Raw genomic sequence first — 14892 nt, 5'->3', positions numbered from 1 at the left:
CGACCCCCGAAGGAGAAGTCGGAACCCCAAGCTGGGCCCGGACCGTCATCCAGGCCGCCCCTCTGGGTCCCCAGCCCTCTGGCCCATCCACCTCCCGCTTAGGGCGGCAATTTGTCTCCTTTTGAACCCCCTCGCCCGACGGGCTTCCCCCTTTGATTCGCGGCCCCGAGGCTTCCCCCCGCTTTGAAATGCAAAGCCGCCCGGCTGGGGCCGCGGACGGCCCGCGGCTATAAAAGGCCGGGGTGGGGCGGGCGCGGCGGCGGCCGCGGGGCCAGGTGAGCAGTCGCTGGTCGTCGGGGCGGCCGGCCGGACGCGGCGGCTCCAGGGCCCAGCATGCGTGGGGGACCCTGCGGTCACCATGTACGTGGGCTATGTGCTGGACAAGGACTCCCCCGTGTACCCAGGCCCCGCCAGACCCTCCAGCCTCGGCCTGGGCCCTCCGACCTACGGGCCCCCTGGCCCTGCGCCCGCGCCCCCGCAGTACCCCGACTTCGCGGGTTACACGCACGTGGAGCCGGCGCCCGCGCCCCCTCCGACCTGGGCTGCGCCCTTCCCTGCGCCCAAGGACGACTGGGCAGCTGCCTATGGCCCGGGCCCCACGGCCTCAGCCGCCAGCCCGGCCCCGCTGGCCTTCGGGCCCCCTCCGGACTTTAGCCCGGTCCCCGCGCCTCCCGGGCCTGGTCCCGGCATCCTGGCGCAGTCCCTCGGGGCTCCGGGCGCACCGTCCTCGCCAGGAGCGCCAAGGCGGACGCCCTACGAATGGATGCGGCGCAGCGTGGCGGCTGCAGGCGGCGGTGGCAGCGGTAAGGACCCTTCTCTCCCGTGGGAGCCTCCAGACCTGACAGGTGCTAGGCGAGGCCCAGGTGTCCTTCTTTGACCTTTGCCCTGGCCCTGATTGGCTTCTCGAGAGTGGGGCCCACGACCACTCTTGTCCTGAAGTCATTTTGTTTCGCCCTGCTTTATCTCTAGGCTTGGAGAGCTTTGAGTAACTCAACTGAGTCCTTGTGTATAGCTGAGGAAACTGCTAACCCGGGAAAAGAGGACGTTGGGTCTGTGTAAGTGGCAAGGCCACAAGTAGAAGGCCAGATGCCCAGTCGTTGCAGCAGTACCCGCACTGCTGATCTTCGTCACCTTCTTCCAGTCCTAACCCTGCCACAGACACTCACCCAAGCACCTATCTTGCTGTGGGAATGTGGGATCTTCTTCCCCCTCCAGGACCAACTGGTTCCCTATCCTACAGTGAAGCGATGCGATCCTTTCCTTTGGTTGATGAAGTTCCCATTGGTTGCATAGGGACAGGGGTCCCTACCTAGCCTCCCCAGGACTCTCCCTGAACTCTTGACCCCGGGGGAGGGGCAGTAGGAGCAGTTGGGAAGGTGGCTGCTGTTTGGTTCCTTGGCCTGTGAAGTGCCTGCCCCCGGGCAGGCCCCTCTGATCCACCCCTCTTCAAAGGCAGGGGAGGGGGCTGGACAAAGGCCCAGCTTAATGAGGGACAGCCTGACCTTTATGCCCCCCCCCTTTGTCATGTAACTGCCTTTGTTTTAGCTCAGTAGTGACTCCTGTTGGCAGGAAAGTGAACAGGACACCTCATTGTCCAGATTGTGTTTGGCCTGTCCTGACAAAGGCCACCTGGCCTTGAGGGCGGGAAGCTGGCCTGCCTACTCTTTGATGTCCGACCCTTGCTTCCCTTCTCCCAGCTGGGGGCAGGCCTGGGACTTCCTCCACCTCCTCTCCCTTCCTTCCATTTCTCCCACACACCCATCTACTCCCCTGGGTAGCTTCGAGCAGGGTTTGATTAGTGCCTTCAGGCCTTGGTTGTAGTCATACCCGCCCTTAGAAGTGCAAGGGACACTGAAACTCCGGTCTGTCTCCAGAGATATTTGAGGGGCAAGGCTGTTCACTTCCGTGCCTTGAGTAATAGCAGCTAATAATATGGAACTCTTATATAACATGTTGCTGTCTTCCCCCTATTTGGAAGATGAGCAAGCTATAGTACAAACATGGTAAATTCTGGCCCAAGGCCACAGCCAGGAACTCGTGGGGCACACTAAACGCGATACTGGTTCTAATCCTCTGCTCAAGCAATTCCCAGGGTCTCTGTTTTGTGATCAATGAACAGGGAGGGGTTACATGGTGATGTATATACCCTGCTTCTAACTGTAGAAAAGAGTCTTGAAAAAAACTAATGTATGTTTCATCCTTTGGAAGACAGTATGTGTGTGTGTGTGTGTGTGTGTGTGTGTGTGTGTGTGTGTGTGTGTAGGTGGAAGGACGGGTTGTGCTCTGAAGCCTGGTTCGTGAATGCAGGGGATGAGCTTTACATTGGATGACAGGATAGGAGGTGTCAGAGCCTTGTCCCCAGCCGCCTGTGTGGTCTTCTTTGGAAGTCAAGGAAGGGAAGCACCTTTCCAATCTTCCACTAGCAGCTTCCTGTTGGTCAGGTGACTCAGGGGAAGGATAAGGCGGTTCCCCTCGGGGAGAGCATTGGAGAAAGGCCTTCATAGTGAAGCTGTATGAGCAGGAGGGAGTGGACCAGAGGGGTAGCAGTCAAAGGAATGGGGAGTCTGACAACTTGGGGTGATGTGATGTGAGGAAACCTCCTTTATCTCTGGGCCTGAACCTGCAAACCCAGCTGCCCTCCTGGCCTCCTGTCTCGTGCAGATGGGGCTATGAACGCCCAAAGGCGAAGCAGTTTCTCTCTTAGCTCTAAGAGTCCAGGCCAGGACTACGGGTTTGGATTCCAGGAAGGGTTCTTTTTCAGGAACCAGATTAGACACATTTGGCCAAAGATGCAGTAGTCTGGAGCTTCTGGTCTGCTCAAACCACGTGACTCTCACTAATGCTCCTGAAGTAAGGCAGAATGGGAGCTGAGGGAAGGGTATAGACTCTTCCCACGGGAAGAGCCCTTTGCCTTCTCTGGCTCAGTTTCTCCTGGGTACTGAAGGTACAGCCTCCCAGAAGTGGCTCGTATGCTATGCAGTGGTCTGGGACAGCTGAGGGAAATTCACTGCCTGCCTCACCCTCCAGCTCACACTGACTCTGTCCATATGATGTTCAGCCTGCTACCTTTCTTCCTTCTTTTGAGCTCCAAACAGCCTAGACTACCTGCACTGGACAATTAAAGGGCAGATGTGCCGATGAGGAATGTGGGGTTGACATGCAGATGAATCAGCTTAAATTTTTTTTGGTGGTTTCCAACAACACACTCCTTCCTCAGGTCTGTGAGACTCTATAGCACCAATGCTTGGTTCCCACCCACCCCTGGACCTCACCCTGGGCCACTCCCTTTGGCCACCATTGCCCCAACACCCAGCCCTCTTTTTTAACTCCTCGGATCTGCCAAGTCTCGTTTCAGGTCTTGTGTACACATTTGGTTGTGGCTGCCGTTGCTGTTTCTCTTCCCTCTGACTCTGCATGCCTGCCTGGCTCCTTCTCGCTTTCTGTGCATGGCTGAAGGAGAGGCCCTCTGTGATTCCCAAGTCACACTCTCCACCTTCACTGCCTTGGATGGTTTCTGATGGGTGCCCTTTAGAACCCTGTCAAATTCTAACGTGTCCTCCACTTCCATGTATGTTTGCATGGTATCTGCTCCCAAAAGGTCTAGAGCCATGTCTGTCTGACCTAGGAACAGTTGGAGCACCTGCTCCATGTCTGCCTGGTACCAAGCATGTGCTCTGAGCCTTCAGTTGGATGAGTGAGCCAGGAAAGCAGAGGGCCAGGAGACACCTCTGGAGAGATCAGGAGAGGGATGAGACCCCAGCTTCCACAAATGTCTAGAGTCCATCTCTGGGGCTTGGACCCATGCCTGCCCAGACACAGCATTTCGGGCTAGTAGTCAAAGATTGGATACCCTCCACACTTGGTCAGTGCTCCCGACTCTAAGTAATTGGAGCAGCCAAGGCCAGACTGTGATTTGATTTGGCTTTACTCTAGGAAAGGGCGCTGGACATCCGAATGGGGAGGCAGTGAGCCCCAGTTAGGCTACAATCCAGGAATAAAGGGTTACCTGACTCTGAGGGAGCCATGTCACTTCTGAAGCCAGTGGCATCCACAGCCCAATCAATGCAGTACTGAAGACACTCTCCCAATAGTTTGCTTAAAAGCCCAGGGACTTATTGGAGACTGTTAGAAGTTGAGGCTTGAGAGACTTAGCTCTGGGGTTCCAATTCTCTTAGATGCCACATAACCAGAGCCTTGTTACCCTGGGTAATCTCTCCTCCTCCTCCTCTCCCTCTTCTTTCCTCTCCTCCTCCTCCTTCTCCTCCTCCTCCTTCTTCATCATCATCATCATCATGGTTTTTCAAGGCTGGATTTCTCTGTGTGGCCCTGGCTGACTTGGACCTCATCCTGTAGACCAGGCTGATCTCAAACTCAGAGATCCTCTCTCTGCCACCTTAATGCTGGGATTAAGACATGCCCCACCACAGCCTGGCCTTTTGGTTACTGTTGTTGTTTTGTAGACTTTTTATTTATTAGTATGGGAGGCTGTATGCCATAGCAGGTGTGGAGTTCAGAGGACGACTGCAGCCGAGTTGGTTCTCCTTCCACCTTGGCAGAGGCTCAAGGAATCAGAGTCAGGGGGTCAGGCTTGAGTAGCAAAGGTTTTTACCCACGGAGCCGTTTCACCGGATTACGTTCTCGAAGCCATGGTGTTGTTAAAGCACAGCTAGCCCTGGGCAGGTGGCCAGGGCTCAGGGACACTTCTTGGCAGGTGTGAACAGGTGTTGTGAACAGGCTTCACACTTTCTGCATGGACATCCTGGGACCTTTCTCCGCCCTACCCTCTCTTCCCTCTACTGCATCTTTAGCAGTTCAAATGCCACTCCTTCTCCGAGGCTGCTTTATCCAGGAAACCCTCCTTGATTCACCCCATACCAAGTGAAGGGCAGTCATAGCCTACTGATGGCCCCTTGTTTTAAAAATCTCTATCATACCTATGTCTATCAAGTGGCATATTCCTGCCAGTTGCCATCTGTAGTCCTATCAAGGGCCAGTCCTAATCAACCCCCTCCTGCTCTGGCGTGCACATAGTAGGAGCTTATCATGTCGGCACTATGCTAAGACCTCCTCTTGAGCCACTTTACTTAGGCCTCATACCTACCCCGAGAGATAAAAAGCTCTATCATTGGACACGTTTTACAGATAAAATCGAAGAGGCTTAGAGAGGCCATGTGACCTGCCCAAGCTCACACACCTAGGGTATGACAACATTCAGTTCCAACCAGGATCCACAACCTGCCAAGGGTTTGTCAAACAAAGCAACAGTCTCAAGGACCCAGCCCAAGATCTCTCCTTGGCTGCTTGCTTTCTGGCCAGTGCCCCCCCAGGTGAGGGAAATGAGGCCAGCAGGGAGGAGCTGAGTAAGTGGGAACGGAGGGGGGAGAAGAAAGAAGGAGAGAGGGAAGTAGGCCTGGCGGGCTGACTCTTTAAAGCTGGTTTTCCCTGCAGCAGAAGCTGCACCTGACACCTCAGCTCTCAGATGTAGCTGGGAATGACCTAGTTAAAAAGTGGCTGGAGTGTGTGTGTGTGTGTGTGTGTGTGTGTGTGTGTGTGTGTTGTGGAATGTGTGTCCCTTTTCCCCAGCAGATCTTGTGCTTTAGAGCCTCAGGAGTTTTTCTGACATCCAGACAGCTTTGTTAGCAGCTGGGGCCAGCTTTTGGGAAGAAAGTCCTCTTCTTAGACAGGCCTGGAGCTCCTGGGATTCACAAACAGCCATAACATCTGGGGTCAGGGTCATCACCATGTGTTGCTGCCCTTTCCCTGGGTCTCCTCCGTCAGTCAGGCCTCATCTTGGCATAAGCAGGAAGGAGAAGTCTGAGCTTGCCACCCTCAGGCCTGCCTGGGCTCTGAAATCAACCCCAGACCCCCTCAGCCAGAGGTTCTGGCAGTCCTCTAGCCACAGCTTGTGCCTCCCCTCTGTCCATCCCTCCGTCCCTTATCCATTCTTCCAGGCAGGTGGGTAATGCTATTCTCTTCTGTGCTGAGGGTTCAGTTGGGTGATGGGAGCTATGGCTGAACAAAGGTGGGACCTTTGCCTGCTCTCAGAGAACTGGGATTCAGCTCCCCACTTGGAACCTCCATCCAAATGTCTTTGCGTAAGCCATTTTCTCTTTCTGGAGTATTATTCCCATATCTGACATGGAAGCTGCTTCCTTCTCAACCTACAGCTCTTGGTCTATAAGCCACTTCCTCCAAGAGATTTTCCCAAGGCTAAGTGAAGAAGTTTCCCCCTGTAACCAACTTAGCCCAGCCTCAGCTCCTTATCCGTGGTCCTCCGCATTCCTGATCACTGTTGGTAGTTGCTTAATTGGTGTGCTTGGTTTTTTGAAGGCCTGCCATGGAGCACAGACCAGACTAGTGCTGAGCAACCAGCACAGTCAAGACAAAATGAGGTGGTGTCTCCTAGACGCTCGGGGTGTGTGCTCAGCCACTCTTCAAAAGCAGCATCATTGATCCTAGAATGGGACACTTTTGGACTGGCATTGATGAGCGAAGATGAGGAAGCAGTAACACCACGCAGGAAGGGCTGCTTTGGAGGCCGAGCCATCAGTGGAAGGGATGGCGTTGCACTCCGGACTGAGGGTCCTCACAGGATAACTTTGGAAGGATGAGAATGGAGCAGCTAGTGTGACCTCAGTGTAGTGAGGCGAGCTAGGTAGCTCCTGGTCCCCGGTGGGCAGTGAGCTGGCAGTGGCGTCTTAGAACTTCCTGTCACTGAGAAAGTACAGAACACACAGCAGTTGAGCACTTGAAAACTGGTTAATGTCACAAAGAAAACAAATAAAAACAAAAACAGAAAGTTTCTCGTGGCTTATATGGGGATGTACCAGCAGTACATGGCCAATCTAGGTGAAGACTTTCATTACCATCTTACCCTAAACTTTTAAACTTAGTCTATTATTTTATGTGTATGAATGTTTTACCATGTGTGTCCCTGGTGCCCGTGAAGATCAGAAGAGGGCATCAGATTCCCCTAGAATTAGACTTACAAATGGTTGCGAGCCTCCATGTGGGTGCTGGGAATTGAACCCAACACTCTGGAAGAGCAGCCAATGCCCTTAACCTCTGAGCCATCTCTCCAGCCCGAGTTTCTAAAGTTCCTTGTTTTTGCTTCCTCCCAAAGCCAGGTCTGGTTGTGAGCCTCAAGGAAAATATGGTGGTCCAGATGCACAGGTGGCTTGAGAGCTGCCGGGTGCAACCATGATGGATGACTCTGAGTGGGAAGAAGAGGTGGTGGAAGAGGGCCCTCACCAGGCTACCGATTTCCTCATGAGGCTTCCTCAGACTTGGCTGTGCTTAACCCAACCCTGTCAGCCTCATCCTTCCTCCAGGGCCTGAGTGAGGAGCCATGACAGAATAACCTGTAGTTTTCCCCTCATCTAACACAAGAATGAACAGTGGGCCTAGAAAGCCCCATGACTTCAGAATGGCTTCCAGTATCCTGAGGACAGGCAGGGCAGGAGCTGCTGCAGCAGAGACCCTGCAACAGGTGACACAGACGGGAGAAAAGGCTGGAATTGAGATGGCATGGCAACAGATGGCATAATCAGATCTCTACACTCTAGGGTGTTTTTTGACATGTGACTTCCCATCAGGCAACATTCCTCTTGTTCCCAACAGAGAGCTCTAGCATCCACTTCTACAAATAGCTCAGTTCTATTTTGGGGGTGGGAGGTTGGGGGTTCCATAGCTCTTTGCCCTTTACAAAGTGTTTTCACATCTATTCTGTGTTCTGGGCAGGGAGGGGACCCAGGAGAGTTCAAACACTTGTCTGGTCCTTCCACTAAGTATACAGACTGGCCCACCTCTCTTGGTGCTAGGTTTGGATCCGCAGTGAACACCTGGCCTTTGCAGATCTTGGCATAGTGCTAACTCCACAGGCTTACTCACACCCTGTCACTTTTTAGTAGCCCCTCTGTGTTAATCTGGATGACACCCCCGGGGTCTTTAAAGTTATCTCTATGCTCAGCATACTTGGAATTCTTTCTTCTCATACATCTTTTCTATACAAAAGATGGCCACTCTGTGCTTGTCTGTCTTCACAGGACACACCATCCAGCTCTCCCTGAGTAGATGGAACATGCAGGCACAGAATGGAGAAGAGCCATCCTACCAAGGGTCAGGGGCAGTGCTGGCACAAATCACCCACGCCAGAACCTATTCTCTGGTGTTCTCCCTCTGTCTCCACAAGACTTGGGAAAGGCATTGGCCAATGGTCTTCAGGGGGTGGCAGGAAGCTGGTCCTCCAAAGACCTTTGACCCACCCCCCATCTTTCTTCCCTTCTCTTTGTTCCTTGACTCTGCAGCTGTCCCCATCACATGACCCAATGACCATTCTGGATCTGTTCTCTCATCTCCATCTTGAAGTGGGATCCAACGGCTTCCTTTCCCACCTCCCTAAGCATACCCTAAGCAGGCATCACAAACATAGGTGGGCAAGCCATTGCCCCCCTGCTCTACTAGGAGGGAGGATGTGTGGGTGTGATCTCCCTATGAGTGTTCCTGGGTAGTGGTGAGTAGTGAGGCAGACTCAGAATGGCATGGAACTTGAGCATAGAGGGCCTGTGGTCTGGGGCTGCAGTTCAACAGAAGGGTGTGTACCTAGCATACATGGAGTTCTGGGTTCCATATCGTGGTGCTGACACCTATCCCTCATCAGGAGAGAATGAGACCCACAGGTGAGGGACTTGTTTAAGAACACTCCAGTTGGAGCTTGCTAATGATGAGGGGGCAGAGGTGTAGCTGAGAGGCAGAGCTGAGCTTGATCCTTGGTACCATTATCACTGCTCCCCCCGCCCCCAAATGGTAGAACCTAGCAATAGGTATTTTTAACAAACTCCCATACACACATGTGTTGGGGGACGACGGGCTGTGTATGTTTGCCTTTGTGTGTGTGTGCACGCTGGGTGGGAGTGTCATCTTAATGTACAGCCAGAGGAGGTGGCCCACCTAGTGAGAGGTCACAGAGAGTCTGGGCTGGACTCGAGGCTCACATCCTGATAGACAGAGTTAGTCAGCCCTTGGAGCCGCAAACCCAGAAGAAGTGCTGACCTAGAGACCATTTGATTTTTCTGGGAGTCAGTCTGTCTTGGAGCAGAGGCCAGGCTCTCCTTGTCTGCCCTGGGCTGGATAAAGACCACAGTACAGGCCACTGCAACACTATTCTGTCTTCCAGCTGGACAGGCCTGTTGTCTAGGCTTTCAAACTGGGAAATCAGCCTTAGAGTTCTTTCAGCAATAATAACAAACACAATCTAAGGATCAACAAACATTGGGAGCCTCCTGCTTCCAAGTTGGAAGGAACCTTACAAATGCAGCATACCAGTAGGACACAGCCCCATTTTCTGGCATTCCTACAGGGGCCACCCCACCGCTATTGGGAAAGAATAGGCTCCATCCATCTCTGTGTGTATCTGCTGTATGCCAGGTATCACACAAGGAGCCCTCTTCATCTCGGGTGAAACTGTACATCCCAAGGCTGGAGACGATTGTGGAAAGCCATTCTCTGTGTGATGGGTTCTAGTGTGTTTCTAAGAACAAATAGTCCTAGCTTTTTAAACATGTTTAACTACATCTGCTTGGGCCTTGTGGGTCCCAGGGATGGAATTCAGGACATCAGGCTTGGCAGTAAACAGCTTTCCTGGACCATCTCCCCCTCCCTAGATGGTCTTGAATCCCATTTTTTTTAATGTAAAAAAACTGGATGCATAGCTGGTGTGGTGGTGCATGCCTTTAACCCCAGCACTTGGGAGACAGAGGCAGGTGAATCTCTGTGAGTTTGAGGCCAGCCTGGTCTACAAAGCAAGTTCCAGGACAGCCAGGGCTGTTACACAAAGAAACCTTGTCTCAAACAACAACAACAACAACAACAACAACAAAACCCAATCAATCAACCAACCAACCAACCAACCAAACAAACAAACAAAAAACCCAAGTTGTTGAGGCACATACACAAAGTGTTTGGCCCATAGCCACCATGTCTGTCCTTAATGGTTATCTCCATTTTACAGATTCAGAAAATGGGGTCTAGGGAGATGATCCTTAGCCACCCTGGCATGTGGGTCCCCTGTATATCCGTAGAGGTCTGCTTGTTCAAATAAGCACATAGCAGAGACACTTGGAGAGCTTACCAAGGACCAAACCCCGGGAGCCAGTGTCAGCTCTACTCGCTCCAAATCTGGGGGCCAGGATTTTCAGGACAGCTCACCAGCAGTTCCTGCCTAAGGGCCCAGCACTGGGAGCTGTCTGCCTGTGGCTTCTCCGGACCTTAAACCGCACATGCTTTAGAGATGTGGGGATCCATCTGCACCTCTCATAGCAGCCCGTTCGACGGGGATGAGACATTCTGCGGATGACAGAACTCGAGCGGAGGGTGAGCTTTCCATTTAGGGGAGTGAGCTGGGGCTCTGGCCACTATGCTCAGTCCTGATGGTTTGCACCCTCTCCCCTTACCAACTCTCACTGGCATCTTGCCTACAAGTTACTCATTCTGAGCCTGGGAGTGGCCAGCCCCTCATCAGACACCTGTTGCAGGAGCCTGGACTTCCCCCTTAGCCCCAGTGTCCCAGGAACCTGTAAATCATTCACTCTGGCCTCCTCCCTGCTCTGTGCCTCTCATGCACCACCTTGCCCTTCCTCGCTGGGTTCCAGAGGGGTCTCAGGTGCTCACAAACGGTTATCAGGGAGGATACAGGCTTGAGCTCTGTCCAGAGCTTCAGAGCCCAGGGCTCCTGACTGTCACTGAAAAATACAGTTTCCAAGGATGAGGAGAGGCTCACAAGACCCCATCTCTGGTTGAGGAGCTATTGGCAGTTGACGGCCACTGGGGAAAGGAGAGTCATTTTTCTTTGGTGTGGCCACTATAGGTTGCCCATGCCCCAGTGGATGAGCGCACACCCACGCACATGCAAACAGCACTAAGTAGACTCTGGGTTAGAGGAGAAGGAAGAGGAAGAAGAGGAAGGAGGGGAGCAGATGCAGGTGGGAAAGAGAAGGGGGATCTTAGAGGAGCTGGAGGAAGGCACGGGAGTAGATACGATCAAAATCCATTGTATATATGTATGGAGTTCTAAAAGAATAAATAAAACTTTTTTTTTAAAGGGGAGTTCAGGGGCTAGGAATGTCGTTTAGGAAATAGCTGTCTCAGCACGCACAAACCCCTGACTTCAATTCTCAGCATAAGCCGGGTGTTGGAGTATACGCCTGTAAGCCTGGTACTTGGAGGTGGGGGCAGGAAGACCAGGAGCCTAAAACCATTCTCACGGCATAGTGAGTCCAAGACCAGCTTACAAAATTAATTAAAGTTCAGACCTGGTAATGCAGATCTGTAACGCTACCCAAGAGAGGCCAAGGCAGGAAACTTTCAAGTTCAAGAACTGCCTGGGCTATGAAGTGAATTCTGGGTTTGCCTGGGCAACTCTGTCTCAACGTTTAAAAAGCACAAAAATGGCTGTTGGATACTTCCTTGCAGTAGAATGCTTGTTTATCATGACGAGGCCCTGGAGTCAGCCTCAGTGAAACATACATGCACACAGACATGCACATGCACACACACAGTCTCACACACACACACACACAAACACACACACCATCTACAAATAACACATTGGACATTTGCACACACAAAAAACTGAAACCCTCTAAAGCCCAACCCCCCTACACCAGCTTCTCACTGCCATCTGCCTTCCCAGAGAGGGCAGCTTCTGTTGTCGGCTTCTTGTATATATCTTCAGAAAGAAAAAGAAAAAAACCAACTAACCAAAAAATTATACACATCTAAGATGATATGACACTTTCTTCTGAGACATGTTTTCTCTGTGTAGCCCTGGCTGTCCTGGAATTTCCTCTGTAGACCAGGCTGGCTTCAAACTCAGAGACAGCCTGCCTCTGCCTCCAGAGCGCTGGGATTAAAGGTGTGCACTACCACTGCCCAAAATTATGGTGTACTTTTTAAGTGTTTTTTTTTTTTTTTGAGACAAGGTTTCTCTGTAGCCCTGGCTGTCCTGGAACTCACTTTGTAGACCAGGCTGGCCTCGAACTCAGAAATCCGCCTGCCTCTGCCTCCCAAGTGCTGGGATTAAAGGTGTGTGCCACCATGCCCAGCTTTAAGTTTATTTTTTAATTATACATTTTCATGTGTGTATATATGTGTATGTTCATAAACAGATGTGTTCACCTGTCCCTGGGCATGCGGGGACCAGATATTAACTTTATAATAGAATATCTTTCTCTATTGCCCTCCAATTTGTTTTTTTGAGGCAGGGTTTCTCACTGAACCCACAGCTCAGCATTTCAGCGAGACTGGCTGGGCCAGGGAGCCCTAGGGGCTCATCTCTACCCTGTACCCGCAGTACTGGGATTCCAGGTGAGGGAGCCACCTTAACTGGCTTATGTAGGTGCTGAGAATCTGAACTCAGGGCCTTGTGCTTCTGTGGCAAGCACTTCCTGTACAGAGCCATTTCCCCAGCCTGGGAGCAGGCTTTGCTCATAGCATCCTGTGTCTTGCTCCCTCGTACACATGCCTCAACAGTTGCTTAGTGCTCCTCCTCCTGGGTGTCCCATATCTTAGGTCAGGTGCTCCCTGCTCAGGGACATGGACATTGTGCTAGTAGCAGCATTCACTGTCTCGGGCAGTTCTTTGTGAGGTTATGCCCTAGAAATAGAGCTTGTGGCCCAAAGCTCTGTGCATGCAAAGCCAGATGGCATGGTGGTTAGTTCGGTTCTAGGAACATGCTCTATCTAGTTAGTGCTAACCCTGAACGCTATGTTCAAGTCCCTTGTTTCTGGGTTGTACAGGGAATCAAACATTTTGTTTATTGCCAGACTATTGTCTTAGAATCAATCTGTATCCTTCAAGCAGTTGGACTATATAGAAGTTTGCCGATAGCTTCCTATTCCTATCAACCCCTCTCTAGGCCTATGGACTAGGGCTTCCCTAACCCTGGTGGGGACAGAGGTGCTGCAATGCAGTCAACATCCCATACTGTCTAGTTACCGTTTTTTGGTTTTAGGAAGAGCCAGCTGGAGGTCAGGATACCCTACTCTTGGTTCATGTCATCACCAGGCTGACGGCCTCTGTGCCAGCAGTTTTCTGTGGCCTGGCTCCCAGCTGTAAATGACTGTTGTGGGTCCCTTCTGCTCATCACAAGGAGTGGGAGCAACAGAGACAGAATCAAGCACAGAGAGGGGCAATGGAGTTAGGTACTAAGAGAACAGCTGTCCTCATGGCTGAGCCTGGGCTCTCACAAGCAGAGCTCCATCTGCTGCCTAGCCTATCCTCTTAGACACCTAGGAGTCTTCCTGGATTTTGAAAGTTCTAACCGAAGACCATCAACTACAGTCCAGTCCAGGTTTTACAGTCCACCCTTGCTGTGGTCCGACCCTCCATTCCAGGGAATGGACACAGAGGTGTGCTCTTCTCTGTGAGCTTCTATTGCTTATACTTAGGATGTTGGGTAGCTCAGTGGTACTTAACTATGGTGGAGGTTGTGCTTTGAAGGCAGCAGAGAGAGCTCTAGACTAGAGGGTGACCTTGACTGCAGGAAGGTTGGACTAGATCTAGCAGGAATGCCTAACCTTTTGACGTTATTACCTGAAGTAATACACTAGAATTATAAAGTTCATAGAATACATACATCAACTAACCTGAAGGTGTGTAGGACAGCATTCATAGTTACCACGGGACCCTTGTGATTCACAGCTGCAACTGGACATGTCTGGAAAAACCCCAGCAACCACATGACCACCTTAAACAATGGGCTCATCATCTGTAAGATGGCAAGGGACTGACATCCCAGGACTCCTAGTCTCAGTTAGTGATCCCAGTGGGCTATGGGTTCAGAGCCCAGCTAGGCTGTGATGGTAGTAGCCTCCGGCAGAGCTGTATCTGAGCCAAGATTGACTTTTCTAGGTCAAGGAGAAGCCACACTTGGAGCCAAGGCCTCTGCAACCTCCCTGTCAGCCCCTCCTCTAACCAGGCCTGGCACAGGCCCGCAGGCTGCCCTGAGCTCTGACTCTGCTGTCAGGTGGTCCTGCAAGCTTGGTGCATATGGAAATGGCCAGTGTGGTTCTGCTGCTCTGGCAGAAACCCAGGGAGAAGCTGCCTAGGAACAGCTCTTGTCTCCCCACAGTACCACTCGCCTGGGGAAGAGCGGAGGTCTTTCCTGCCAGGCTGTGTGGGGATAGATGGGTGGAGGTGGGCCAAATGCAGGTTTTTAGTGCAGGGGCATGGGGGGACAGGAAGAGCCAGAGCAGAGAGTCAAAGGCCAGGCTGTTGTGGGCACTGGGCAGGAGGGGTTCTAGGGTTATGGTGAGATCCATTGTGCCCAAACATGTGTGCACGCCTACTGCCAGCATGCACCTTCTAGTTTGGCCGTTGTTTAGCTTCTTCCAGAGAAAGCTGGTGCTCACCCAGGCCCCATACCGTAATTCTTGCCCCCCCCCCCCCGGCCAGACAGCCTTCCAAGCTCTGTTCCAAAGACAACCCTGATGTCAATAACCTCAGACAGCCCTTAAGTCCAGCTCCTGGCCCAAGCAACACCATCTGAAAGCCAAGTCACCACCCTCTTGTCCTGAGACATGGCAGCCCCCACCACCCCCACTCTTCACACAGCAGCCAGAAAAACATGAGAGCCTACAGCAGACCACATGCCTCTGCTTAGAGCCCTGCAGTGGCTCTCCCATTCTAGAGTGAAACCTAAGCCCCTTCCCTTGACATCTGTCCCCGCCCCCTTTCTTCTTTGTTTCCTTACTCATTCTCAGACATACCCCTACCCTCAAGGCCTTTGCCCTCCAGGTTCACTTTGCCAGATTCTGTTTCTCTGGGTATCTACATGGTCTCTCTCTGCCTCTCTCTCTCTCTCTCTCTCTCTCTCTCTCTCTCTCTCTCTCTCTC

General features: G+C 52.2%; 1 protein-coding gene across 1 annotated transcript in view; it reads left to right on the top strand.

Moving 5' to 3' along the window:
* Positions 1-278: 278 nt before the first annotated feature.
* The window catches only part of Cdx1 (caudal type homeobox 1), a 17408-nt gene continuing 2794 nt past the window's right edge, over positions 279-14892 (top strand). The window contains exon 1 of the mRNA XM_021151094.1: positions 279-803. Coding sequence (XP_021006753.1) covers positions 359-803 — 445 coding nt within the window. The 5' untranslated portion in view covers positions 279-358. The remainder of the gene's footprint in view (positions 804-14892) is intronic.

The sequence above is a fragment of the Mus caroli genome, chromosome 18, assembly GCF_900094665.2.
Source record: "Mus caroli chromosome 18, CAROLI_EIJ_v1.1, whole genome shotgun sequence".
Taxonomy (NCBI): Eukaryota; Metazoa; Chordata; class Mammalia; order Rodentia; family Muridae; genus Mus; species Mus caroli.
Note: the sequence above shows the minus strand (reverse complement) of the source record. Positions and strands in the feature narration are given on the sequence as shown.